General features: G+C 34.5%; 1 protein-coding gene and 1 long non-coding RNA gene across 2 annotated transcripts in view; one reads left to right on the top strand and one right to left on the bottom strand.

Annotated features, from left to right (window-relative positions):
- NAALADL2 (N-acetylated alpha-linked acidic dipeptidase-like 2) overlaps positions 1-26,278 on the top strand; it is a 733,398-nt gene that overhangs the window by 144,410 nt on the left and 562,710 nt on the right. Inside the window, exon 3 of the mRNA XM_011944138.1 lies at positions 17,931-18,050. Within this exon, the coding sequence (XP_011799528.1) occupies positions 17,931-18,050 (120 nt within the window). The remainder of the gene's footprint in view (positions 1-17,930; positions 18,051-26,278) is intronic.
- Positions 1-26,278, bottom strand: part of LOC105513287 — a 35,529-nt gene that overhangs the window by 3,379 nt on the left and 5,872 nt on the right. The window contains exon 2 of the long non-coding RNA XR_001001983.1: positions 3,671-3,719. This is a non-coding gene — a long non-coding RNA (uncharacterized LOC105513287). The remainder of the gene's footprint in view (positions 1-3,670; positions 3,720-26,278) is intronic.

The following is a 26,278-nucleotide window of genomic DNA, read 5'->3' as shown; positions in this document are numbered from 1 at the left end:
CCTAAACAAAAGGGATTGTTAAAGGAAACAAAATGCAGTGTGGATAAAACTAACACCTTATATTTGAAGAACATAATTTGAGAAATTAATTATGCAAATTAGATAGTCACTGTTTTTAAGATTGTATTAATAATGCAAATCTATTATACTAAATACATATTGATTTAAATATCTATATCAAGAAAGCATGTGGTATTGATACTCTTTTTTAAAACTCAAATTATATCAGTATTGTTATAATTTTCAAAAGCAACTTCTAGGTGGATATTATATATGCATATAGAATACCTGCACATATTTTATATTCCTGTTTTAGGTATATTACTGAAACTCACATATTCTAATAGCTACGTCGCTGGTGATTTCTCTGTATCACTTTAAATCATTCCCTAATTCAAATCAAGCTTGAGTGGTTGCTGCTGAGGATTCAGGCATGCTCCTTTTTGATTTTGAGTACATTGTGTTTGCATGAATTTCTATCTGGCAGAGCCATTAACAAGTTCTTAAATTATTCTAGTCTGACTGCCAGCAAAGCTTGCCACAACTTTTTGCTTTTGACAAGGTTATTTGTAGAAGAGGAGTGCCCCTTTTCTTTGAAGAGCTGTCATGTCCATTCATCATAGGACCGTTTTGTATAAGCTTCCAATTTGTGCTTTCTGGTAACCGTCTAAACAGCATTTCTGATATCTGAGATCTACTTCAAAAACCTACTTAGTGCCAGCATGATGGATGGTGTACTTTACAACTTCTTTGTAATTCATCGTGCACTAGAAAGGTGACATGGTTTACGCCATCATAATGACAGGTGGGTCAGTAAAAGGGTCCCAAGGAAAGTTGTCCTGTCAGATGCAAAATACATAATAAAATGGAGACATAAATGATTTAGCATGTGTAAGATTAGCTTCAGGGAATAAACAGTGATTTATATGTTTATTAAAGGGTAAATATCAACTATAATATTATCATGGAGTTAAAGACATTGGTAGTGAGTGCTGAAAATGTCTAGTCAATTTTATAAATAGAACATATGACTTTTATGCAATTTCTATGCAATTATTTCATTTGTCCTTTGTGAAACCCCGGCAGATGCAGAAAACTAAATCACATATTAATATTTGCTATACGTTGGTCAGATTGGTTCTGCCGTGTTGTTGCTGAGCAGGGGATTTTTCTCATTTACATACATTTTATGGATTTTGTATCTTTTCGTTCTGTAAAGCTTTATTTTTTTATCTGAAAGATAAGCCAAATAATGCAGTTTTATAGAGAAACTTATTTCTAAAAACTCATTAACTGTACAGAAGCTCTATTATTGTGAAGATATGTGTCACTACCCTATTCCAGAGAACAGAGTTCAACAGCCCAGACTAGCATCCCTTCTTAATAGGTGTGCAAATGTGGGGTGGTCAGGTCAATTCTCTAGGATTTAGTGTTCTCATTCATATAAGGGGAATAGTAATAGTAACTTTAATGGTTTTCGTGGGGAATAAATGAAATAAGCCATGTAAAGAGCCTGACAGTTAGTACTCTATCAATGTTAGCTATTATTATCCTGTAGAAAGTGGACACATTTAAATGGGAGAAATTAAGAAACTACCAGAACACCAGAACAATATATCAAGATTTGAAAGAACAAACTCTTATTGTATTTATCACATTATCTAAATATAATCTCCCTGTCTTCTGTTTAACATGACAAATACGAATCATTAGGGAAGAAAATGCCTATGCCAGTATGAATAAAAATAAACTGTACATAATGCGCTGATCATATGTTTAATTAAAATTGAAAGCTAAAAAAAATCACAAATGAAATGTTTTATTCCTGAATGCAGAATGATAAATCATGTTGAGTTGGACCTGAAAAGCATTGCTTGTCTTTATGTGTAAAATATCAATTTGTAGTGCCTTAATGTATGAAATCTGAACACTGTATCAAATATTTTCTCAGAAAGTCTTAAAGTGAAAAAAATATAAATACTGCATGGAATCCTTGCAGTCAGATGCCTATTTTCTCATAGCTAGAAAAACTTGGTCTTTCTCTTGTATTTTGAATATTTTCAAAGAAAAGCAAAATTATCAACATTATGGCAAAAGGCAGAGCTATATGTATTTGGCTCTGAATGATTGCTGTTATAGAGAACAATATCAGTGAGCTAGGGAAGTGGAATGGAACTGTAGTACTTAAACTTTTGTTTTCTGGATGGTAAGATGAAGCAACTATCTCACCAACAAAGAAATGTGAGCTTCCAAGTTTTTTGTTTTGTTTTGTTTTGTTTTGAGATGGACTTTCTCTCTGTTGCCCAGGTTGGAGTGTAATGGCGCGATCTCAGCTCACTGCAACCTCTGCCTCCCGGGTTCAAGTGATTCTCCTGGCTCAGCCTCCTGAGTAGCTGGGATTACAGGCATTTGCCATCATGCCCCACTAATTTTGTATTTTTAATAGAGATGGGATTTCTCCATGTTGGTCAGGCTGTTCTCGAACTCAAACTCCCACCCTCAGGTGATCCACCTGCCTTGACCTCACAAACTGCTGGGATTACAGGTATGAGCCACCATGCCCAACCCAGCTTTGAAGTTTTCAAATGGTGACAGTGGCTTTGCATATTATCAGTCTCCCTTATTTTTCTTTTGTAAAATCCATCTTTTGGCAGCAGTGCACAAGTGTGAGATAAATGACTGTGAATGCAGCTGTTATTGTTATTTTTTTTAATCTGCATAAAGTCCCTTGGCCCAGTGTGACCTTCTATTTCTCATTTCATGAGCTCTGTTCACTAACCAACTAATTGTTAACGTAACAATTCCATAATTGCTTCTTTCATTTTTTAAAAAAATTCATTTTATTTTATTTTATTTTTTTGAGACAGAGTTTTGCCTAGGCTGGAGTGCAGTGGTGCAACCTTGGCTCACTGTAACCTCTGCCTCCCTGCTTCAAGCAATTCCCCTGCCAGAGCCTCCCCAGTAGCTGGGACTACAGGCATGCGCCACGGTGCCCAGCTAATTTTTGTATTTTTAGTAGGGATGGGGTTTCAACATGTTCACCAGGCTGGTCTGGAACTCCTGACCTTAGGGGATCCACCCACCTCAGCTTCCCAAAGTGCTCGATTACAGGCATGAGCCACCGTACTCAGCCCATAATTGCTTCTCTCATATTTGAGAATAATAACCATGGGGTTAGTTTCTACATATTTAAGAAGATATATATTTTCCCTGTATTTAAAATTTAGATAGGAACATTTTCAAAAAACTTGATCTAACTCAACATATTGTACATAGTTAAATATTTGTTACAGAGAGTACATTTTCTATCCGTGAAAGAGAACAAAAGCCTATTTTACGAAATTATAGCTTTAAAGCAAAGGTAGCTAAATTCAACTAAGTGGTTAAGTGCAGTGGACTATTTTCCCTACTTCATTACAACACATGTGACATTTTTAGTGACAAAGTATTTGGATGCAGATTTTTAATTTGACTAAAAGTTATTTCTAAAGATTTTTAATCCCCATAATTACTATTTGACAGAAAAGTGCAGTGTTTTCATTTTTATTTCTGATTTGATTTAGGCACACTACTTGCAAAGTTAAGTGATAATGTAATTTTCTTATCAGATGTATGTTTTAATTTATATAAAATGCTTGTATTTAAGTATTTTGTTTCAAATAAGACTTACTTCATTTCAGCAGATGCTGCAAATTCAGTCTTTTCAGAACTAGAGAGATCTGTGGAAAAGTTGGTTCTTAGGTTTATGCAGTGTTTCAACACATTAATCCAGGAAAATGCTGTCATATTAGTTTCATAGTCTCCAGGAAGAATTTTCTTGAATGAATTTGCAACTCCTTCAATACACTTACCTTAATAAGTTGAGTATCATCTATTAAATAAAGTGCCCCATGATTATTAATTTGTTATTCCTTATATTTTAATCTGATACTAAAAGATTAACTGCCTAATGTAGCATATAGCCAGCTGGGTCTCACTAATATAACAAGAAATATTCAATTTCCAGTAAATACATCCTGAGTATTTTTTATACATTAATCTCAGGGGACACAGCGGTAAATAAGAAAGCCTTGGACCCTGCTGCATGCAGCTGGCAATATAATAAGAGAAACTGGCATTTAAAATTGCTTGGCTTGATGCTGCTATAAAAACTAGCAAATTATTTAAATATCTAATCTCCAGTTTCCTCATCTATAAAAATATCTACTGAATATTAATGTTCTGTAGATAGACTAGAACAATTGATTCAATCTGCTTAGTAAAATGTCTAGCACAGGGGACATGAATGGTTAAGTATTTCTTTTCTTTTCTTTTTTATATCATGCCATAACAGTTCTGAATGGTTTAATCCTTTCCACAACACACACACACACACACACACACACACACATTCTATACTCAATTTTCTAATAGCTGGAGTTTCCTATGAACCACCTCTTGCCCTTATCTCTTTCTTGCTATTATCTGCTTTTATGGAGACTTCTCCTTGGACCAAGGCCTAACTAAGCACAAGCTTTAACCCCTATCTCTAATGCATAACTGTTTTCTGTTTTCAACCACCTGCCAAAACGTCTACTAGTGTTTTGTTCTACTGCTTTAGAAGGACACACACACACACACACCGTGCGCACCAGCACAAACCAGATTATTTCAGCTGGTTAGTTGACTTTTTGCATCTTTCCCAATTCTCATGATCTCCCCGCACAGTTCCTCAGGAAACAATGCCCTGTTGGTCATTTGAAATAAATTATGGTGAAAATCTTTAAGCCATAGAAATTCACAAATGCCACACATCAGGACTTCTTTTTTCACCCCAAGAACCATTTTCCTAGCATACAGCTGCCCAGCATTCAACCAGAAGCAATGGACTGGATTGCCAATTACAGCATGGTCATAATATTAGGGTGGAATGGAAAGAGCCAAGAACACTGCCATGGGGTAGAAAGTGAGAGTGTGCTCAGTGCCCACTTCTGGTCCCCTACCTCTTTCATCTAGGGCCACAGAAGCCATTCAAAATGTAGTCATAATATTTAAAGGGGCAGGGAATTTCCTTCAGATTTCTCAAGGTCTGAAATGGGAAGCTTAAGTTACCTTCTCGACAGAACTAATGGAAAATCAAGAGGGAAGTTATCTTTAAAAGTTATCTCAAGTTATTTTGAAATACAGACCTTCCTGGGATACTTCTGGCTTCTGGAACATTTTGCAAAATAGCTATTGACATTCCATCCTGCTCTTCAAGCAATTGGGACTGACTGGCTCCCAAGCCCTTTGCCTGAACTTCCGACACAGCAGCCATGTCTCTCCCTTGTCCTCCACTCATACCATAGGACAGATGATTGACTTTCCCAATTTCATTCTAGGACCCTTATCTCTGAAGCAATCAGCTAGCATGGTTGTTGATTATTTATTTTGTGTCTTATGATAGTTTTATTCCTAGTTTGCTTCAGGGAAACACAATAAATATGTTAACCATGGGAAAAGTGATAAAGTTGCAGAAGCTCCCGTGATCATTTATTAGGGACTTTCATGGTAATATATATGGAGTAAAGCTAACCTCTTTTACACTAATTTATTTTATTCCTTCTCATGTTGAGAAAGACTAGTCTAGCTTTACTTTCTCTATACCTCTTTTTTCATTTCTAGGGTTTGTCAACCAAATGGGATCAAACAGTTTTAGTCTATGAACACTAAGTCTTCTTTTTGGTAAATGTTGAGCAACCAACCAAGATACTGTCACCTTGTTGAGCTGTACATTAGCTCAGATTTACCACCCAACTGTTGTTCTTTCGTTCTTTGATAGATTTTCTGAAATTTTATCCTTATCCAATCCCGTCCCTGTAAAAATGCATAACTTTTTATTTCAACATTTACTAGTCATGTTTTACTCCTCAGTATGTGTGATGCCTCTGTTTCATTTGGTACAGTTCCTCATTCCTTCAAGAACTATGTACTTCCTGCTGTCTAAAAAGTTATTCCCCAGGTCTGTGTATGGCTTCTCATCATTTGGATGTGAACTCCTTAGCAATGTCTTCCCTGACTTCCCCTAATTACTCATCACCCTCTATTACATTACCTCTGTTTTACTGTCTTTGGGGCATGTCACCATTGAAAGTTTTCTGAACTGTTGATGTGTTTGTTTACTTTTTGTTGTTGTTGTTGACCTCTCAGCAGGAGAAAGTAATCAATAGGAAAGGGACCTTTTGTAACTCATTGCCTCCCTATCTTCAGAAACTGGAATACAGTGTATCACATATTACCAGAAAATGAAATAATTATCTCTTTAATACCCTCTTTCTTGGACTTCCCTAATTGTTTTCTCCTGTTTTTTCTTCCACTTCTCTACATATTTTTTCATAATCTCTTTTTTAAAAGATATATTTTTCCTTTTAAAATAACTCTGTGTAATATAAATAGCTAAAGGAAAGATGTTATGGCCAATTATGTTTTATTTGTAAATGTTGACCAAATAATACAAAAGAACAGCTATATAATCTGTAAGGTACTATTTATTAAATTCTGGAAAATGTTTAAAGTTTTGCCTTTCTTTCTGACAATCTACAAATTTTTACTCTAGCCTGAAATATTAGATTAAATTTGCATTATTTTTTCTATTGACTTTGGAGACTATACATGTAAAATATGGAAATGAAATCCTGACAAAAGTGTTTCACTTTAGCCAAATTTCTTTCTTTTTTTTTTTTTTTTTTGAGGCGGAGTCTCGCTCTGTCGCCCAGGCTGGAGTGCTGTGCCAGATCTCAGCTCACTGCAAGCTCCGCCTCCCGGGTTCACGCCATTCTCCTGCCTCAGCCTCCCAGGTAGCTGGGACTACAGGCGCCGCCACCTCGCCCGGCTAGTTTTTTGTATTTTTTAGTAGAGACGGGGTTTCACCGTGTTAGCCAGGATGGTCTCGATCTCCTGACCTCGCGATCCGCCCGTCTCGGCCTCCCAAAGTGCTAGAATTACAGGCTTGAGCCATCGTGCCCGGCCCAAATTTCTATTACAATAGTTTTAACGATGTGCATTATATGTTAGATTGTAAAACTGAAGACATTTTGCAAATGTATTAAACAACTACTGTATGCCGAAGCAAGTAGCAACTGGCTTATCTTTGTTATTTGTGCTATTGAAACATAGCCACTGTGCCCCAAGCACTGCATTCAGTGTATTACTGTAGCAAATATTTTTTTCAGCAAGTGTACATATTGCAGTAAAGAAGAAGTGATAAAATTGTGAAGTCATCATTTTATCTGGTTCTTTACAACAAAGACAGCAAAATTGATTGTGTGTGTTATGCTTAATTCTGAATTCAGCCGGAATGCACCAGTCTAGTCCACTAGCTAGTGTTCCTTCTAATTGATTGGAGGTCCATTTTAAGTGACTAGAACTTGTGCTGTACTAGTTACTAAATATTTTAAATATCTCTCCTCTTGTGCCAACCCTTGTCTAATTGGTCTTGATTAACTGGAACACTATTTTGAGAAGGAGCTTAAAAAGATGCTGATTGCTTAGTTATGTCTGCCACAGGAGTGGGGGAAGGCAGTGTTGGTTTTCACGCTTCAATACATGGTGGTCTTCATGATAATGACCATGATGGAAAGCCATTGAGTGAACTCAAAACAGAAGTACTAATATAATTCTAATAATCTTTGAATTTTGAAATCTTTATCAATACTAAGGTTCTAATGATTTTTAGAAAGAAAGAAGTAAACGTGGATGATCATGGTGATGTTACAAGTTTTTAATAAACATAAGCACTTTAACTGAAGTAAATTTAAAGCTAGATTACATGTGATAGTAGGCAATTTCTAAAGCAGAAACTTGTTTTTAGGTGAGCAATACTTGTGATAGTATTGTACTTTGTCATTATCAGAAATGCTTGGGTTTATCATTTCTGAACTTGAGTAGAAAATTACTATTTTAGTCAAAGCAGGCTTTTCAAACATTTTGTACATTCTGAGTCTATCTTAGAGAACTAGAAAGGCTCAGAATGATTGATTTGGTTGAAAATGTCAAGTCTGAAAGACTTCAATGCATTAATCATTTCATACACATGAATAATTTTTGCTGCCTCAAGGTGGAGAAGAAACATGGCACTGGAATGTTCCCCAGTGTGGAACCCCAGCCACCCACAGATGGACTGCACCAGGGACATTTTCCTGACTTAGTTAATTTTAATTACTGTTTTATTTATTGTGTTTAGCCAATTGTAGGAAATGATAATTCTGCTTTTCTTTTAGTTACTCTTCTGTTGCTTCTGCTCAGAGTGGTTTTTCCATTCCTATATAGATAGGAATGCAATTTTCCAAAATCTTGTACTCCTGAAGCAAACATCTAGCCTACTTTGTGATGTGTTTAAGGATCTTTACTATTGATAATATTAGGAGAAAGCAAGAGAAAAGATATGACTATCCTGAGAGTCTCACACTTTTAATTCTATTGGAATGAATGTAAAAGTGATTGTTTTGCCTTTGCCAGAAGTCTTATGGTCTCAAAAGTTACAGGAGATGCAGAGTATGAACTTTGGGGTGTGGAATTCCCTACCTGGTAATTACATAAATAATTTTGCTTTGCTTTGACCATGTAACGTGTTAGACATTAGGTTTCTTTTGGACACAATGTTTTGTCCTTATATAAACTGTTAAAGCTATTAATCATTTAACTGGTATTTATTTACTATTGACTTCACACTGTTTTAAGTGCTTGGGATAAATCAGTGAGGAGAAGAAAGATCATAGCCCTAGTGAAATGTAAACATTGTATAAGGAAGAGACAATCAACATAATAAAGAAGCAGATTATGTATGTGTACACATACACACACACATATATAAAACAGTACAGAAATAAATGTATTTAGCTAATTATTTAGTTACAGTTAGACATTGAAGCATGCTGGCTAAAAATAAAAGTAGAGGGAAGCAAATTGATAGTGCTGTTTTGGAGTGGGGTGATTGTAGTATTGAACAGGGTGGTTATAGTTGCCATAGTAGCTGAAATTTGAAAGAAGACCTGAAAATGGCAAAATAATGAGTCAAATGAATCCGGAAAAGAGGGTGTGTTTCTAACAAAAAGAAACAGCTAAAGCCAAGACCCTATGGGACATATAGAACTCCAGCTAGTTATTGTAGTTGTGCCAGGGAGAAAGTGGAGAGTAATAGGCAGGACCAGCTACATAATTTGTAGACTCAATGTAGGATAAAAATGCAGAATACTTTGTTCAGAAATTATTAAGAATTTCAAGATAATGACAGCAGAGCATTAAACCAAGCAGGGAGCCTTTTAAAGCACAACCCCTGTGCAACTGCACAGGTCACAAACCTCTAAAGCCAGCCCTGGTAGAAGAGATGAAGTCATAGAGCAGTATGAAGAGAGGATTATGTAGGGCATAATAGGCCATGCAAGAATTTTGACTTTCATTATCATCCATATTGGGTCCCAATGACCTAATTCACTGTTGTATCTCAAAACTTTCATTTCACTAATGAGGACACTGAGATCCAGAAAAGTTCATTTACTAACCCAAGGTTAGACTGCTAAGTTTTTGTTGAATCAGCTCTGCACCATCTGCTTAATCCTCAAAAGGGCCCCTGCCTTTCCATTTACCTTCTACTGCCATCTCTAGTATACCTGCTTTCTCTTTGGCAAAGAATCGATGACGATGTGATGACAAATTATATGGGGACGAGTCCGGATTATAGAGTCAGGCTGTCTATCTTTGAATTACTGTTGTACTATTTAGTAGCTCTGTGACTGTGAAAATGTTACTTACCATCTCCTTGCCTTGATTTCTTCATTTGTAAAAAAGGGGGGATGATTCCAGTAACTTATCTCTTCTCTTTGAACTGTTGTCATGATTAGAGATGATAATGAATACATAATACCTATAACAGTGCTGGGTATATAGAATGTACTCAATAAAAATATTTGGTTTTGGTGGTGGTGGTTCTGGATCTCTCAATAACTGAAAAAGTTTGTGTATTGATTTATTATTTTCTGTCTTGCACCATCTTCTAGGGAGTCCCTAGCTAATTTCAACACATCTTGTCTCTCTCTAAGTTCCAAATACAAATATCTCTCTCTCTGTCTCTCTCTTTCTCTCTCCCTCTCTCCATTAAGTGATTTATGGTTCTTCTTTTTTGGCATTAACTTCTCTGTTTGGATATACACACATATTCATTCATTCATTCATTCATTCACTTATTTTATTTAGTTCCTACTGTGTTCCAATAACTGTTCTTGGCACTCAGAACAGAAAGATTGCTGTGGCCACTGTGTGAATATATGAAGGTGTCCCTATGTGTCCTTATCTGCATATCCCACATCTGTACATAAATATGTATTCAAATATATATCCATACAGTATTATTATATGATATTTTTCTAATCAACTGCAATCATAGTTCATTGGAAGCCTAGTTGTTTTGTTATTACCAAACAGTATAGATATCTCATTTTCAATGAATAATATAGCTATCTGACATAAGGTGTGTAGAGCCATTGTATCAAACAGATTTATATAGTTCTTTCCGAATTACCTTTGTGATATCACTAATTTTGGTCTAGATTCAATGTTTGTTCTATCTAGTGTGATTATTGACATTTAGGGAGTACAACTGAATAGGAATCAGTTAGTTATTTATTGAGTTTGGAAATAGCTATTCCTGTTTATTTTTTGTGTGCCTATATGAGCAAGTTAAGCTTGATCAGTTTGTAAAGTTTTCATTTGTTTATTATTTTTCTTTATTGATAAGGTAGACATTTTTTGTTTCTTGGCATTACACTCTATTTTCTCCCAAATTTTATTTATTACCTGAAAAAAGTATTTTTTTGTAAATTAAAATTCTAATTGAAGATTAAATCTTTCATTTGTGAAAGGTTTGATATTTAAAATAATAGAAGATTATCTATATTAGAGAAATTAATGTGAAATAGAAATGCATGATTTTATTCCCTTTGCCATATTAAACAATTTGACACAAAATATCTTTGAATCATTTTACCCTACCTGTTTTTTAAAAAAGGTATAAACTTAATATTTGCATTTTGTTCTCTATCACTGATGATAGATATTTTTATTTTTCATTTAAATTACTTTATTGATCATAATATTTCTCTCTCACATAGGTCACATATATCTTAATGTATATAGAATACTCTCTGGAAACAAAAATCATTGTGTTGGAAGTTTTTTTTTATTAGCTTCTAAGTAGCTTTGTTCCTCCCAGTATAAAAGTCTTATTTTGAGCTGAGTGAGAACTTTAGGGTACCTAAGTAATATATATTCCAGGGCCCCTCTATGGACTGACTTGTGTCTTCTTTCCCAAAATTCATCCATTGATCCCAGACCCTCCAGTGTGACTATATTTGAGGATAGCCCCTACAAGAAGGTATTTAATGTTAAATGAGGTCACAAGGGTTGAGTCCTGATCTGATAAGATTAGTATTATTGTGGGGAGCGGTGGCTCACACCTGTAATCCCAGCACTTTGGGAGGCCAAGGGGGGCAGATCATCTGAGGTCGGAAGTTTGAGACCAGCCTGACCAACATAGAGAAATCCATCTGTACTAAAAATAGAAAATTAACCGGGTGTGGTGGCGCATGCCTGTAATCCCAGCTACTCAGGAAGACTGAGGCAGGAGAATCACTGGAACTCGGGAAGCAGAGGTTGCGGTGAGTCGAGATCATGCCACTGCACTTCAGCCTGGGCAACAAGAGCAAAACTCAGTCTAAAAAAAAAAAAAAGGTTAGTATTCTTATGAGAATAGATACCAGATACCAGAGAGTTTGCTCTCTCTCTTTCGCTCACTTTTTCTGTGTGTGTGTGTGTGTGTGTGGTGTGTTTGCCATGTGGGGACATTGTGAGAAGCTGATTGTTCACAAGCCAGTAAGAGAGCCATTGCCGGAAACCTAATTGGCTAGCACCTTGATCTTGAATTCATAGCCTCCATAACTCAGAAAATAAATTTGTGTTGTTTAAGCCATATAGTCTATGGTATTTTGTTATGACAGCCAATTCTCAGAGATTTGGGTTTGATAGTTCTTAAATGGGACATGGAATCTGAAATTTTAACAATAGTCATACTCAACTAGTTGATTTGCTGTGTTTAACTCAGTGGGGCCCTCAACAGTGTCTTTCTCTAGTGACCACCAAATGCCCATTGTCCTTTCCAATGAAAAGACCTTCTGGAAGGTGACTCGAAGCAATCTTGTGCCATCCTTGAATTCTAGTCATATAAGTTGGACAGCTTCTTTCACCTCTCTGAGCATCATTTTCCTTATCTGTAAAACAATGACAATGCAAGATTGCTATCTGAAGAAAATAGGATATTATATGCAATGTTCCTAGCACATAATAGGAGCTCACTAAATGTTTTATTTTTCTTAGTTACAACATCTTTTTTACAAGTCTGAAGCTTGATCTGTGTAATAGTGTAATAGTACATTTCTTCATTAAAACATAGGATCCCTGTTAGCATGCCGTTGATAAACAACATCTCTGTCTAAATGATGTATTTAACACTTTATGGCACCCATAAAAAGAAGAGGGCAACCTATCTGATTTGGTTTCCAGAGGAGCCAGATGAGGGAAATGAGATTTCTATGGTTTTTATTTTAAAATGTTTGTGATCTATGGCACTCAAAAACCACAGAAGCACTGATATATAGAATGCAACTTTTAAAAATTAACTTTTTAAAGTGTGGAAATCTTTGTGACAGCTCTGTGTATGTGGCCCACCACTCTTTGTTGTCATCCCAAAACTTTGATTCCTTTTTTAACATAGAATACGATATTTTATTTCCTTTTCAATTTTTGCTGTTGTGTTTAGTTCCTTGTTCTTGGTTAAAAAAAAAAGAGTATAGAATCAGAATTAAAAATTAACATGTAGACTTTTAAATATTACTCTCTGGTAAAAAATAAAATTGTAAAACAAGAACTAAGTTGCACCTCTCAATTATTCTCTCTTATGTGCCAAGGAAGTCTTCATTAGAAAAACTGTGGTACACGCAGAATGGATAACTTAAGTAACTAGATTTCTGCTCATTTGACATTTCCCACAGAGACCAGTAAAATGTGTCTTAATCATTGGTGTTTGGTCATAAGTTAACATAGTACCCCCAATTACTTGAGTGAGCAGTTTTCTAGTGTGAAGGAATAAATGAAGAAAGAAGAGGTTCATTGTAGCATCAAGAATATGAGGAAAAAATGACTTGGCATTTTATCATATCATTGTATATTGATTTGTGCCTCAGAAAAATTCAATGTGTTTTCTTACAGCTGTGATGTTCAGTTTGCTTGAAAGTAAATAGAAAAGACTTTCAAAAAGGATCTAGTTTTAAGGCTTGCTTTGAAGGCAATGGATACATTTTTATTATTGCCTGCAAATCCATCAAAACATTGAGACTTCTGTAATTATTGATTTTTAATGCATAAGCCAGTATAAATTGATATAATGTTGTCTATATTGAGAAATATTTTTCTGTGGGAAAAGCTAAAATCCTCTTACATGCTAAAACACTTTGATTTATTAACATGTACTATTTAGAAAAGATGAGTTGAAGAGCTATTTAATTAAAATTGTTGACTCAGCCTATTAATATGTTCCAATAATGTTAATGTCTTTTGAAGAATTGGTATTTTCATAACTGTCATACCTTTCTGTTATACAGGCATAACTGGATTTATTGTGCTTCACTTTAGGGTGCTTCACAGATACTGTGTTTTCAACAAATTGAAGGTCATAGCAACCCTGCATTTAGCAATTCTACTGGTGCCATATTTTCAGCACCTGTGCTCAGCTCACATCTCTATGTCACTTTTTGATAATTCCTGCAATATTCCAATCTTTTTCATTATGGTTATATATGCTAGGGTTATCTGTGATCAGTGATCTGTGATGTTACCATTGTCCATTGTTATTATTTTGAGACACCAAGAAATGTACCCATATAAGCAAATTGATTCGATCAATATTATTTATGTGTGTTCTGACTGCTGTACCCACCAGCATTTGCCATCTCCCTCCCTCTCCTGGGCCTCCCTATTCCCTGAACCAAAACAATATTGAAATGCAACCAATTAAGAGTCCTACAATGACCTCTAAGTGAAAGGAAGAGTTATATGTCTCTCACTTTCAGTAAAAAGAAATGATTAAGCTTAATAAGCAAGGCAGGTCAAAAGCCAAGATAGGTCGCAAGCTGGGTCCCTTGTGTCAAACAGCTAAGTTGTGAATGCTAAGAAAAAGTTCTTGGAGGCAATTAAAAGTGCTACTCCAGTTAACACATGAATAATTAGAGAGCAAAACAGTCCTATTGCTGATATGGAGAAAGTCTGAGTGATCGAAATAGAAGATCAAACAAACCACAACACTTTCTTTCATCCAAAGCCTAAGCCAGAGCAAGCCCTAACTCTTTTCAGTTGTGTGAAAGCTGCAAGGGATGAGGAAGCTGCAGAAGAAAAGTTTGAAGCTAACAGAGGTTGATTCACGAGGTTTAAGAAAAGAAGTCATCTCCATGACATAAAAGTGCAGGGTGAATCAGCAAGTTCTAATATAGAAGCTGCAGCGAGTTATCTGTAAGACCTAGTTAAGGTACTAATGAAAGTAGCTACACTAAACAACAGATTTTCCATGTAGACAAAACAGCCTTAGGTTGGAAGAAGATGTCATCTAATACATTCATAGCTAGAGAGAAGATGTCTAGGCCAGGCTTCCAAGCTCCAAAGGTGAGGCTGACCCTTGTTAGGATCTAATGCTGCTGGTTACTTGAAGTTGAAGCCAGTGCTCATTTACCATTCTAAAAATGCTCGGGCCCTTAAAAATTATGCTAAGTCTACCGTGCTGTGCTTTAGAAATGGAATAACGAAGACTGGATAACAGCAAATATGTTTATACATGGAATACTGAATAATAATATCCAAACTCACTGTGGAGACCTACTTCTCAGAAAAAAGGATTCCTTTCAAAATATTATTGCTCTTTGACAATGTACCTGGTCACCCAAGAGCTCTGATGGTGATGTACAGGAGGTTAATGTTGTTTTCAAAGCCACTAACACAACATCCATTCTGTAGCCCTTAGATTATGGAGTAATTTCAACGTTCAAGTCTTATTATTTAAGAAATATATTTGGAAGATTGTAGCTTCCGCAGATAATGATTCCACTGATAAATCTGAGAAAGTATATGGAAAACTTTTTGGAAAGGATACACTATTCTAAATGCCATTAGCCACATTTGTGATTCATGAGAACAGGTCAAAGTATCAGCATTAATGGGAGTTTGAAAGAAATTGGTTTCATCCCTTATGGATGAGTTTGAGGGGGTTCAAAATTTTAAGGAGGTAACTACAGAGGTGGTGGAAATAGCAAGAAAACTAGAATTTGAAGCTGAACCTGAAGATATGACTAAATTGTTGCAATGTCATGATGAAACTTGAACGGATGAAGAGTTATTTCTTATGGATGAAAAAAGGAAGTGGTTTCTTGAGGTGGAATCTACTTCTAGACTCTATCTTTCCAATTCCCATTGTTGAAATGACAACAAAGGCTTTAGAATACTACATAAACTGAGTTCATTAACCCAGCAGTAGGGTTTTTGAGATAATTGACTTCAGTTTTAAAGAAGTTCTATTTTGAGTAAAATGCTATCAAACACCATGTCATGAGAGATACGAAGAAATATTTTATGAAAGGAAGAGTCAGTCGATGTGGCAAACTTCACTGTTGTCTCCTTTTAAGAAATTACCAAAGCCACCCTAACCTTCAGCAACTGTGACCCTGATCAGTTAGCAGCCACCAACATTGAGGCAAGACATTTCACTAGCTAAAATATAAATATGTACTGAAAGCTCAGATTAATTAAGTATTTTTAAATTAAGGTATGATATTTTGTTTTAGACATAATGCTATTGCACACTTAATAGATTACAATATAGTGTGAACATAACTATTATATGTATTGGAAAACCGCAAAATTTGTGTGATTCACTTTATTGCAATATTTGCTTTATTGTGGTAGTATGGAACAGAACTTGCAATATCTCTGATGTATGCCTGTATACACAATCTGATCTATATCCTCCAAAACAAGTAAGGTTTTCCATAAACTCTACTACATACAAAAAGTTCATTTACATAATCAATTGAGTAATAGCCTTATTATAAGATGCTGTCAGTGAATCACAAATAATTAGTAGGTAGCTTAGAAATGAAATTAAAAATAGAAATTTTTCTCACTTTTGCAATGTAATCATTAATATTTTGTGATCATTTACTTAATCAGACTTTTAAAATCATATATCAACAGTTATTTATATGGTAATGGTATCAGCAAACTAAAAAATGTATTAAAGGCACTGATTTAATCATTTTAAACAGGAATAAAATTATAATGAAAAATCATTCTGACAGAAGTGTTTTTAACAATTACATTTCCCTGGAAAATCCATTTGAAAGTGCCGCTTAACTGTTTAGAGATATTTTATGAGCTGTAATCATTTTGATTCAACACCTACTGAGTCCATAGCATATGCTGGACACCTGGGTGAGCATGGGTATGTAATGGGCTCTTCACCAAGGAATTTCCCTGTATTGGAAACTGAAACTGGCAGACATGTCTAGTGAGGGCCTTAAGAGAGGCAAAAACAGATTATTCTGGGAGCCAAAGTAGAGAGAGGTCATATTTGGGCAACAGATAAATAAAATTCATCAGGTAGGTGACATTTGAAATGGACGTTAATGTATTCATAGAGTTTTTACAGATACAGATGAATGTGATGACTAAAGAAATATTTCATGCCAGAAATGTTTTCTCTAGCAGATTTACCAGTCTCTTGGAGGTATTCATGTGTTCCTATAGAAACAATGCTCTTTCTTCAGATGAATCTTTTATGGAAGTATTACATATAAAACTTGTTGAAGTGCATTAGTTTCACTCGAGAAGGATGGAAAGCGTGAGATCTGGATTCTCCATCTTTATTTTTTTCATGATTTGCCACAACTAACTGTTTTTTTTAACCAGCCTCTCTGTGGATATATGCTATAATTTGAAATAGCAGATTTATGTTATAATATAATCATTGGAAAACATGACAGCTATTGTTTTAATAATAAATAGATATTACAGAAAGTAAAGCTAAAATCAATCATATTGGCTCATAGGAATATATGAATTTGCAGTTCAGCACTTTTTAAGGAGAAGGGAAGGGTTCACTACATGAGAAGGTTTTTATTGGAATCTCCAGAAAGGTATGAGATTCTTTCTTTTTGGCATTAATACAAGAGGAGTTTTAAAAATGAGTAACATTGAGGTCAAATGTTACTCCAGGTGAGTAGTGCAAAATGTGACAGAAATGATAATTTGGGGCCTGGGTTGCTAGACTGGCACATGTGGTTAAACAGGTTGTATTCTGCATGACTCAAGAATTTGTCATTCACAGCTGGCTATTGCACAGTCTTGAACAGAGCATCATGAGCAGCTGTTTAGGATGACCATGTAAGTGAGGATGCTGCATTTAATTTGGATAGCAATAGAAAACATTTGAATTTTCTTTCAGGCCTGAGAATTATATAGTTGCTGTTGGACCTTAAGGAAATTAATCTTTCAGTGTTTTGTAAAATGCCTCATATTCCAGAAACATGAATGTAGAATATTCCAAATGTCTGTTAGAGGAATGAACTGTTTGTCATTTTTTAGAAGAGAGAGAGCAAAGCAAAAATGACTCACACATGTTCTCAGGTGCCCAGAAGAATTGTTGTACCTTGATGGAAATAGAAAGGTCATGTTTATGGTAATTGGGACAGGGTAAGAGACAGAATTAATTCTATATTGAACATTTCAAATTATTATGAATAATTTTGTTATACTAAATGGACAATTGGCTATACTTCTTCCTCCGAGGCTTTATTTTTCTTTGTTTTTTTCTCCTCTTTCAGGCTGAAGTCATCGATGTGAGTTATGGAATGGCAGATGATTTAAAAAGGATTAGGAAAATAAAAAATGTAACAAATCAGATCGCACTCCTGAAATTAGGAAAATTGCCACTGCTTTATAAGGTTGGTCCAATGGCTGTTATTCAGTGGTTGGGTGAATATTTTGCCTTGTTTTGTTGGAATTATATGCCTTTGTGAATGTGGAGTGTGTGTGTGCGCATATAGGTGCGTGAGAGAGAGAGAAGGGGAGCGAAAGAGAGAGAGGCAGAGAGTATCACAGAAAGATGGCTTTTCCACATTGGAATATTTTAAATTAAGATACTTAAGAAAAATGTATTTATGCCCTTATTTCTTTAGAGAGAAAATACCTTAAGTCAGGTAACATTGAGTTTGTGGGACCTTAATAAAATTGGCATACTCTTCATAATGGTACCTATCTGGAATAGTGAAAAATGAGAAACATGTTATCTTCATCTTATGACATATGTGAAACTTCTATTATCGGATGGACTAATTATCATGTTCTCTATGTTAGACAAGTATCTAGATGATTTACACCCTTTAGTGATTATTTTGTCAACTATATAACTATGGTTACTAACTGTGATCAGGATTTTAATTAAAATAGAATATGCTAAGAAAAGCAGAATTTTGATTTATTTTATTTGGATGGAAGTTTATTAACACTTATCCACAGATACATTTACATAATTAAAGCAGCTCTAAGTTTCTGATGATGAACCACCACAGTAGATAGCCACTACTGCTAATTCTCACTTTATTTCCTTTTTCTATTAAAAAAAAAAAAAAAAAAGGTTAGTGTAGTTATGTCAACAGAACTCTCTGGTTCTGAAGATATATTGGATTTCTCCTCATTCAACCTTAAATGAGCTTTGCTAATTCCCGGGTCCAAAAGCATTTCCAGGAATCTCTTGGCACACTCTATTAGGTAGGAAACTAGAGAACATCCTATGTCTGTTTTTTTTTATTAACTTCCAATAATACTCTCATCCTTAAATCAGTGTTTAATAGTAGATTAGACAGGTCAGAATTTTAAGATACTCTTGAAAACAGAATATACAGTGATACTAAATTTTTAATTTTTGCTGGATAAATTTTAATATGTATTAAATGCCTTAAAATAATCATATTTTGACCCAGAAATTCCTGTTGAATCAATGTATTCTAAGGTTGGGGTTGGAGTGGAGGGGGGGAACACAGAGGTGATAAACATAGTGATAACCAATGATGTGATAACAGATTAGAAATGATATATACATCCAGTTTAGTATTTGAAAATCATGCTGCTGTTATACAGCTGAATATGGTGTAACAATTTGATGTAAAGGAGAATATTTAATGACATGTAAAAATCCTCATAAATCAAACAAGAGACCAAGAGAACATTTATAATAATTATAATACTAATGATTTTATTATTGCCTATGAAGGTAACATTATTAATGACATGTGCTAGAAATTTTCTAAGTATTTAAAAAATGTATTATCATATTAATCTTCAAAATAATCATATTGTTGAGATAGGGACCGTTATTATCTTCAGATTATAAATGAAGTAAGACACAAAAAGAAAAAGTGACTGGCTCAAAGACAAAGAGCTAGTTAAGTGAAACAGTCAGGCTTTCAACCCAGGCAGTCTCATTTCAGATGCCAAGTCTTGAATGTATACTTGTGTGTGGGGGGGGGGTAGAGTGGGGGCAGCTAGAATATATCAATAGATAGAGAATTAAGAGGTTAAATTAGAATTTTTAGTTAGGATTCCATGATAAAGAAAAGTGAACATTTCAAAGTTAGCTACCAAACATCAATATTTTAAAGGAAATAATTAAAAATAGGTTAGACTATTAAACCTATCACTCACATCTGCGGTAGAAAAGGTTTGGAGACTGTGGGGAGAGGATTTTATGAAGGGGAATTTTGGAGAGATTTATGGTAAGTTCAACTGCATGCCTGGTGACTGGGGCTTCAATGGAACCACATGGAGGGCTTAATGTATGTCCCCTGCAATGGAGGGGACATGGTAGAATGGTGTCTGATTTTATTTGAGAAGCCTAAAGGTAAGGGATGGGTTTGCTAAGCATTTAATAAATAAATACAAAAAAAATTATGTGTTTTGAGATTGGCCTTCATCCCATGAATTGGGAGCAGAAAAGTATACATGCATTTCCCATGGGTCAGTCATAAGCACATGTGACACAGAGCCAGTGTGGTCTGCCTTCACGTCTGTACTAAAATTGCCACTTGTAATGGTGACTCATCAGACAGTGACCAGCCAGATTAAAGTGCCATTTGTCTAGATCAAGTAAATTGCAGTAGGTACTGCTTCAGTTAATTCACAAATGCCCAGGAGATCCAAAGGTAGCTTTAAACATCTGTGAGTCCCAGAACGTGTCAAGCTCCTGTAGGACAAGCACAGTAACGTAAGAAAAATCCTACCCACTGAGCCTCTAATTTCTAACCCTTGTCCAACAACAGATAGGTAAGAGTATAGTTAATACATGGGGAAGGAAATAACAGACCACATCCCTTTCCCCAAAAGGAGACCTGAGCTGCTGGAGGGGTAAGAAGATACAATTTTAAATCAAGAGTAAGAGTAGAATTTTGATCATGATGAGGCTAGGAAACATAATTACTTATTTAAGTCTACTAACTCAAATCGATTATAGGACTTTTATTATTAACAATAGTCAGAGTAATAGTAGGACAGTCCAACTTTTTATGTAGATGTTTCAGGAAAAATGAACCTCTATGGATATTTTTAAAAGGGTAATGGGAAACAAAGTTCTATTGCTTTTGGTACATTACATGAATCTTGCTTGTTCAACCTTCCAGTGACAAAAATGTGCGTGGTAGGGGCCAATTATATAACTGGTTAGATAGAATTATGGATAGTTTCTCCTTTTCCTTTGTTTTGCATTTCTAAATATTCTATAATTGTTGTGTATTTATTTTGTATACAGAAATAAGCTTTTGAAGATTCAGGTTAAAATATAACCATTATAATTTTTCCTAACCCGGCCGGTCATGGTGGCTCACACCTGTAATGCCAGCACTTTCGGATCACGTAAGCCCAGGAGTTCAAGACCAGCCTGGCCAACATGGCAAAACCTTGTCTCTACCCAAAATACACAAATTAGCTGGGTGTGGTGGCATGCACCTATAATGCCAGCTGCTCAGGAGATTGAGACCAAATGAGCATTTGGTCTGGGAACATGCAGCTGAATGAGTAAAGAGAAGTTCATTTTATTTTCGCTGAGCATTGCTTGAACCCAGGAGATGGAAGTCTTAGTGAGCCAAGATTTTGCCACTGAACTCCAGCCTGGGTGACAGACTGAAACTCCATTAAAAAAAAAAAAAAATTCTAACTGTGCTCACAGGTCAAATACTCAAAACCTTCACCAGTGTATAATGGATTAAAATAAAGCAAGTTTCTTTGTATTTGCTACAGATAATATTTACATTACAAAACCCTTTGACCATATCTACAAAGTAGTGGGTTAGTGGTTTATCTGGAATAGAGCACAATTATAAAGATCCTGATATCATTTTCCCTGATAATTTCCCTTCTAGGCCTATTAAATAAATTTAACAAAAATTTCTGTATAGAATGCCCCTTGAGACAGAGCCTTGCCACAAACTTGGCATTGTCTTCTAGAAAGAGGAGACAGGATATCCTCTCTTCAACCTTTTAATTTCCATTCTAGCCATCCCTTCTGTTTTCTGTAGGTTGTCCCAGAGATTTGGGGGAACTCATTGCTGCCATATCTGTTAATATACATTCCATTGGTAAGAAAAAGGAAGCATGTATTAAACATAGTTATACAGCATGACTACAGCCAAATTTGCTTCAACTATCCATCAAATATATTCTGGAGCTAAAATTCAGAAATGAGGTAAAATGTAATTCAGTCGGGTTGAAAAAGGCAGAAGACCAACAGACTTCTTTATGAATCATAACAGCTAGTCATGATTCTAAATGAGCATTTGGTCTGGGAACATGCAGCTGAATGAGTAAAGAGAAGTTCATTCTATTTTGGCTGTGCAGTAGTTACTAAATCCGAGTTTAAAAATGAATTTGGGAGGGAATCTCTACATCTGAGCTAGGGAGGGCAAAGGGGAAGCATAATTATGATATTAAATTATTAGATTATCTCTTGAAATGAGGAGAAAAATAATCTGCAGTCCTGAAGGAGGAGATCTCATTAGTTTGATCATAAATACTAAGAATGTATGTAATTTAATCTCTAGGAAGAGATTGATGAGAAAATCCCAACATTACAGGGTAAGAACTATGGACTGCAAACAGCTTTCAGATATGTGCTGTGAAATCCATATCTTGCTGCAGAAAAAGAGTCAACCAAGTTCCCCAGGTATAGTTGTGTGCTAGTTTCCTTAGGCTGAAGCCTTGGAGGAAAGGCTTTAGGTTCATTTTAGCTATGTATTTATAACAGTTTATTTTATGAGAGAGTGCTTTAAACATTTAAACTTTCATACAAAATATTAATTTGCCACAATGTACTCAGGTTTCTCTCTGACAACCTGACACATAGGAAAACAGATACGGAGACCCTCACAAATTCTCAAACTGCAGAATAGCACTCTAGTATGGAAATTAATTTTGTAAAATATAATAAAAGCATTTGACTTTCTACTTAGGATCATTTCTACCAGAAGCCATAATAACAAAAAGTTACTGTGTACTAGAAGACAACTAGAAATCAAGTAAATCCCTCTGAAACATGGAGGTTGGCCTATTGTCTAAATCCACAGTACGTATCAGCTCCCTTTCCTGTAGAAGTCAATTTTGTGTGCAGTAAAATTACAGATGAATATATATCTTGATTAATTATGCCATTTGTGCATAAATTACACAAAAAATTCAAAAACTCTATTTTTTTGTAAATGCAGTAATATATATCACTACCTAGCACTTTGTGTAATACACTAAGATATTAGTCAATATTAGCTAGCTTTTTCATTATTCTTATATATTTTTTATCCTTATAATGACAATTTTAAAGGTCCAGAAATCCAAATGATTTCGTAGTTTCCTACAAATGAAACATTTTCTATGTATTCATCAGATAAGATTTATATTTTAATATAAATAGAAAGTAATATAAGCAAATGGCTTTTAGATATGTGACTTGACATCTACATATTGTTGTCCCTTATTGGGCCAGTATATAACTTCAGCACTGCTGAAGTCCATAAAGCATGCTTAGACAGACAAGCCTTTGGAAAGAGCCTGGAGGAAAATGAGAGATAGGAAATGAGAGATGTTATATTTTGTACTTTCAAGTAAATTGCTTCTTGCAAATTAAGGAGGAGTAGCATTATTTAAACAAAAGCAGACGATACTCTGAATTTCAAACACAACTTAATCCAGAAAATAATTAAATTTAAAATATTGAGTTAGAGGGTTAGTGAGAAAATATTTATATATATATAGGTGATTTACAGTCAATAGTCAATGAATGGACAATGGGAAGATCAATAAGAAATCCTCTAGTTTAGGCAGCTAAAGTTAATGCTGAGGTATACTACATTTTGAAAGCTTATCTTACATGAAGCATTTGCATGCTTGTGATATTTGCTGAACTAAAAGTTTCATTTATTCTAGTCTCCTTTTTGTTTCCCTTAAAAACATTTGTTCAATCCAAATGATAATTGCAGTCAAAAGAATATTGTTTTATTTATTCTGATTATTAGAAACCAACATTTACTCTACTTTTCTTGTGGTAGAAGTTGGTGGAACTCTATTTTTTTCTTTCCCAAAAATAAAATCTGTAGAGGCATTTAATAAGTTAGCATTAAAGATATATGGTGCCTAATACAATAGGTACACAAAAGAAAATCAATATTTTTACAGATAAAACACTCACATTGTGTGTGTGTGTGTGTGTGTGTGTGTGTGTATGAGCTGTATGTATGAGCACTGATATGGCCTAACATAATGTGGCAGTGGGGCCAAAAATATAGGAAAGAAGAGAAAGACAACTTTCCAATTAAAGCTTTTGATATATCATAATTTTCCTTGATATGAATGAACTGAAGAAATCTCTTTAAGTGACATTCTATGAATATTTTAGATGAAAGCAAATCTCTAATTCAATGTCATGAATGATGTTTTTACATATGATCTGTATAGGAAGGCACACTTGCCTCTTTTTTATTAAGACAATTTTTGAAGATATTTTCTGAAAAAATTAAAAGAAAACACTATCTCGGTACTTTCAAAGAATATGCTTGTTCACTGAATAATTTAATGAGGCACTTCTTACCTAATTATCAGAAGTAATTACAAAAAAAACAATGCCTCCATCTTTTATGATTCTAAGACTCCAGATCTGCTCCATTTGTCATGGAAAACATGGTCAGTGCTAGAATACAAAATTGGAAAATAATATTTTAATGTATTTGAAAGCTAAATCTGCTGTTGTTTTCTAATCAGACTACTTTCTATTTCCCAATGCCCGAAGTAAGTTATTTTTTAAATGATTTAAACCAAATATTACTATATCTACAAAAGGTATTTTTTGTTGAGATACAGGTTCAAACATGAGTTATAATATAAAGACTTTAGACTGTGTCATTATTCTGCAATTCAGCAATCAAACTTTTAAAAAGTAAATTTAGCACAAGAATAATTGGATGTTTCAACTTCTTTTCCTGTTTTTAAAGTGTTTTTTATGGCTTAAAACCAAATAAAAGGATGTCTACAAATCTTCAAAGACTGTCAAGAATTGACTGCATAATTTAGAAGTCGTGCATGTGTTTTGCCTACATGAAAATATAATTTAATTATACTTTTGGACCATTTGAAAATTGTGACATCATAGCAAATGACATCATGTATCAGAAGGGTTGATTTCTGCATATTTCTTATTGTAATATAGTTGGCATTCATAATCCCCATGTTTGTATACAAAGTTAACAATATTAAATAATGGTGCTGAGCATCCTGTTTTTCCTAATTAAATGTTATAACATAAATTAAGCAAAGTTAGATAGCAAGGAAGAGCGAGAGAAAACAGTGATGGAGAGATGAAGAAAAGAAGGGAGGAAGGGAAAGAAACAGCAGCTAATTCTTTCTATATAGTTTGCCCCCTAAAACTATCCATGTCTCAGAAATATTTTTATATGTATTATATAGCACTCTAAAATTTGAAACAGTAAGCTTTAGATATGTTTTGATCTAAACTTTTGGCAATTACTTGGACTTATCAATATAGATGTCTGCTATGGTTTTTTGTGCTAATACTGACCTCTCCTTTCACATTTTAGCTTTTCCCTCTTCCTCTGTGTCTGGTTAAAAATGTCCATTTTTCCTCCTGTTGATGGCTTCACAGCCCTTCCAGTCTTCTGTATTGCTATCTGCTTAACTTGTAACTCATTTTAAATAGTGAAACACAGCATTGCAACATGCAAGAATGGGAGAAACGAACTCAAGTTCAAGCTCTTCTACTTCATAGTTACGTGAACATAGAATATTACTGAACTCCACTGAAGTCACACAAGTTTTTTCTTATTTTTTAGTTTTTGGCTTTCAAAATCTCTGCATTGATGATAAAAATACTCTCAATCCATAAGATTGTGTGAAGATTAAATATGAAAATCCATGCATGATAAATTATTAGTAAATATTAAATATTATAATTTGTGTGAAGCCCTTAATATCTGTATGAGGTTCTAAAGAGAAAGGGCATGAATTTAATGATAGAGAAATGTGACAGCTCACTCAAACATGCAAAACTAAACTGAAGATAATAATATACTTATTTAATAAATCCATTACAGAAAAGTATTAGTCTCTCAAGATGGCACCTTAGTGTTATTCAGCACTAAGGATTATGTTGGTGCCATGTAGCATAATTTGATCTTTGAGTTAAACAAAAAAATTGAAGTCTTCCAATTAATTTTGTGGAATAAAACAGATATAAATAAATGAAGAAATTAATGTTAAAAACAAATATAACTTGATTTTAAATTAAGGAGAAATATAAATAATGTCAAAACAAGATAGCACGTGCTTTAGATTTTTACATCCTTCAGTGTTTACTTTTATGCATATACTTTTTATTAAGGTGATGGAATTATGTAATATTAGGAAAACAATATTTTTTAAAAATTAGAACTATATGACATTTATAGAATTGTATTCTAATACAAATTTTAATTTCTTTTCCAAAGTTGAGATATCTTATATGGTTCCCAAAAACCATATCACAAAATTGTGTATATCATGTAATTGCCCTATATCATAAAGTTGTAAAAAATAATTGAAATAATATAATACATGTAAGTACTCAACACAATGCCTGGCACAT

This window comes from Colobus angolensis, unplaced genomic scaffold, assembly GCF_000951035.1.
Source record: "Colobus angolensis palliatus isolate OR3802 unplaced genomic scaffold, Cang.pa_1.0 Scaffold228, whole genome shotgun sequence".
NCBI lineage: Eukaryota > Metazoa > Chordata > Mammalia > Primates > Cercopithecidae > Colobus > Colobus angolensis.
Note: the sequence above shows the minus strand (reverse complement) of the source record. Positions and strands in the feature narration are given on the sequence as shown.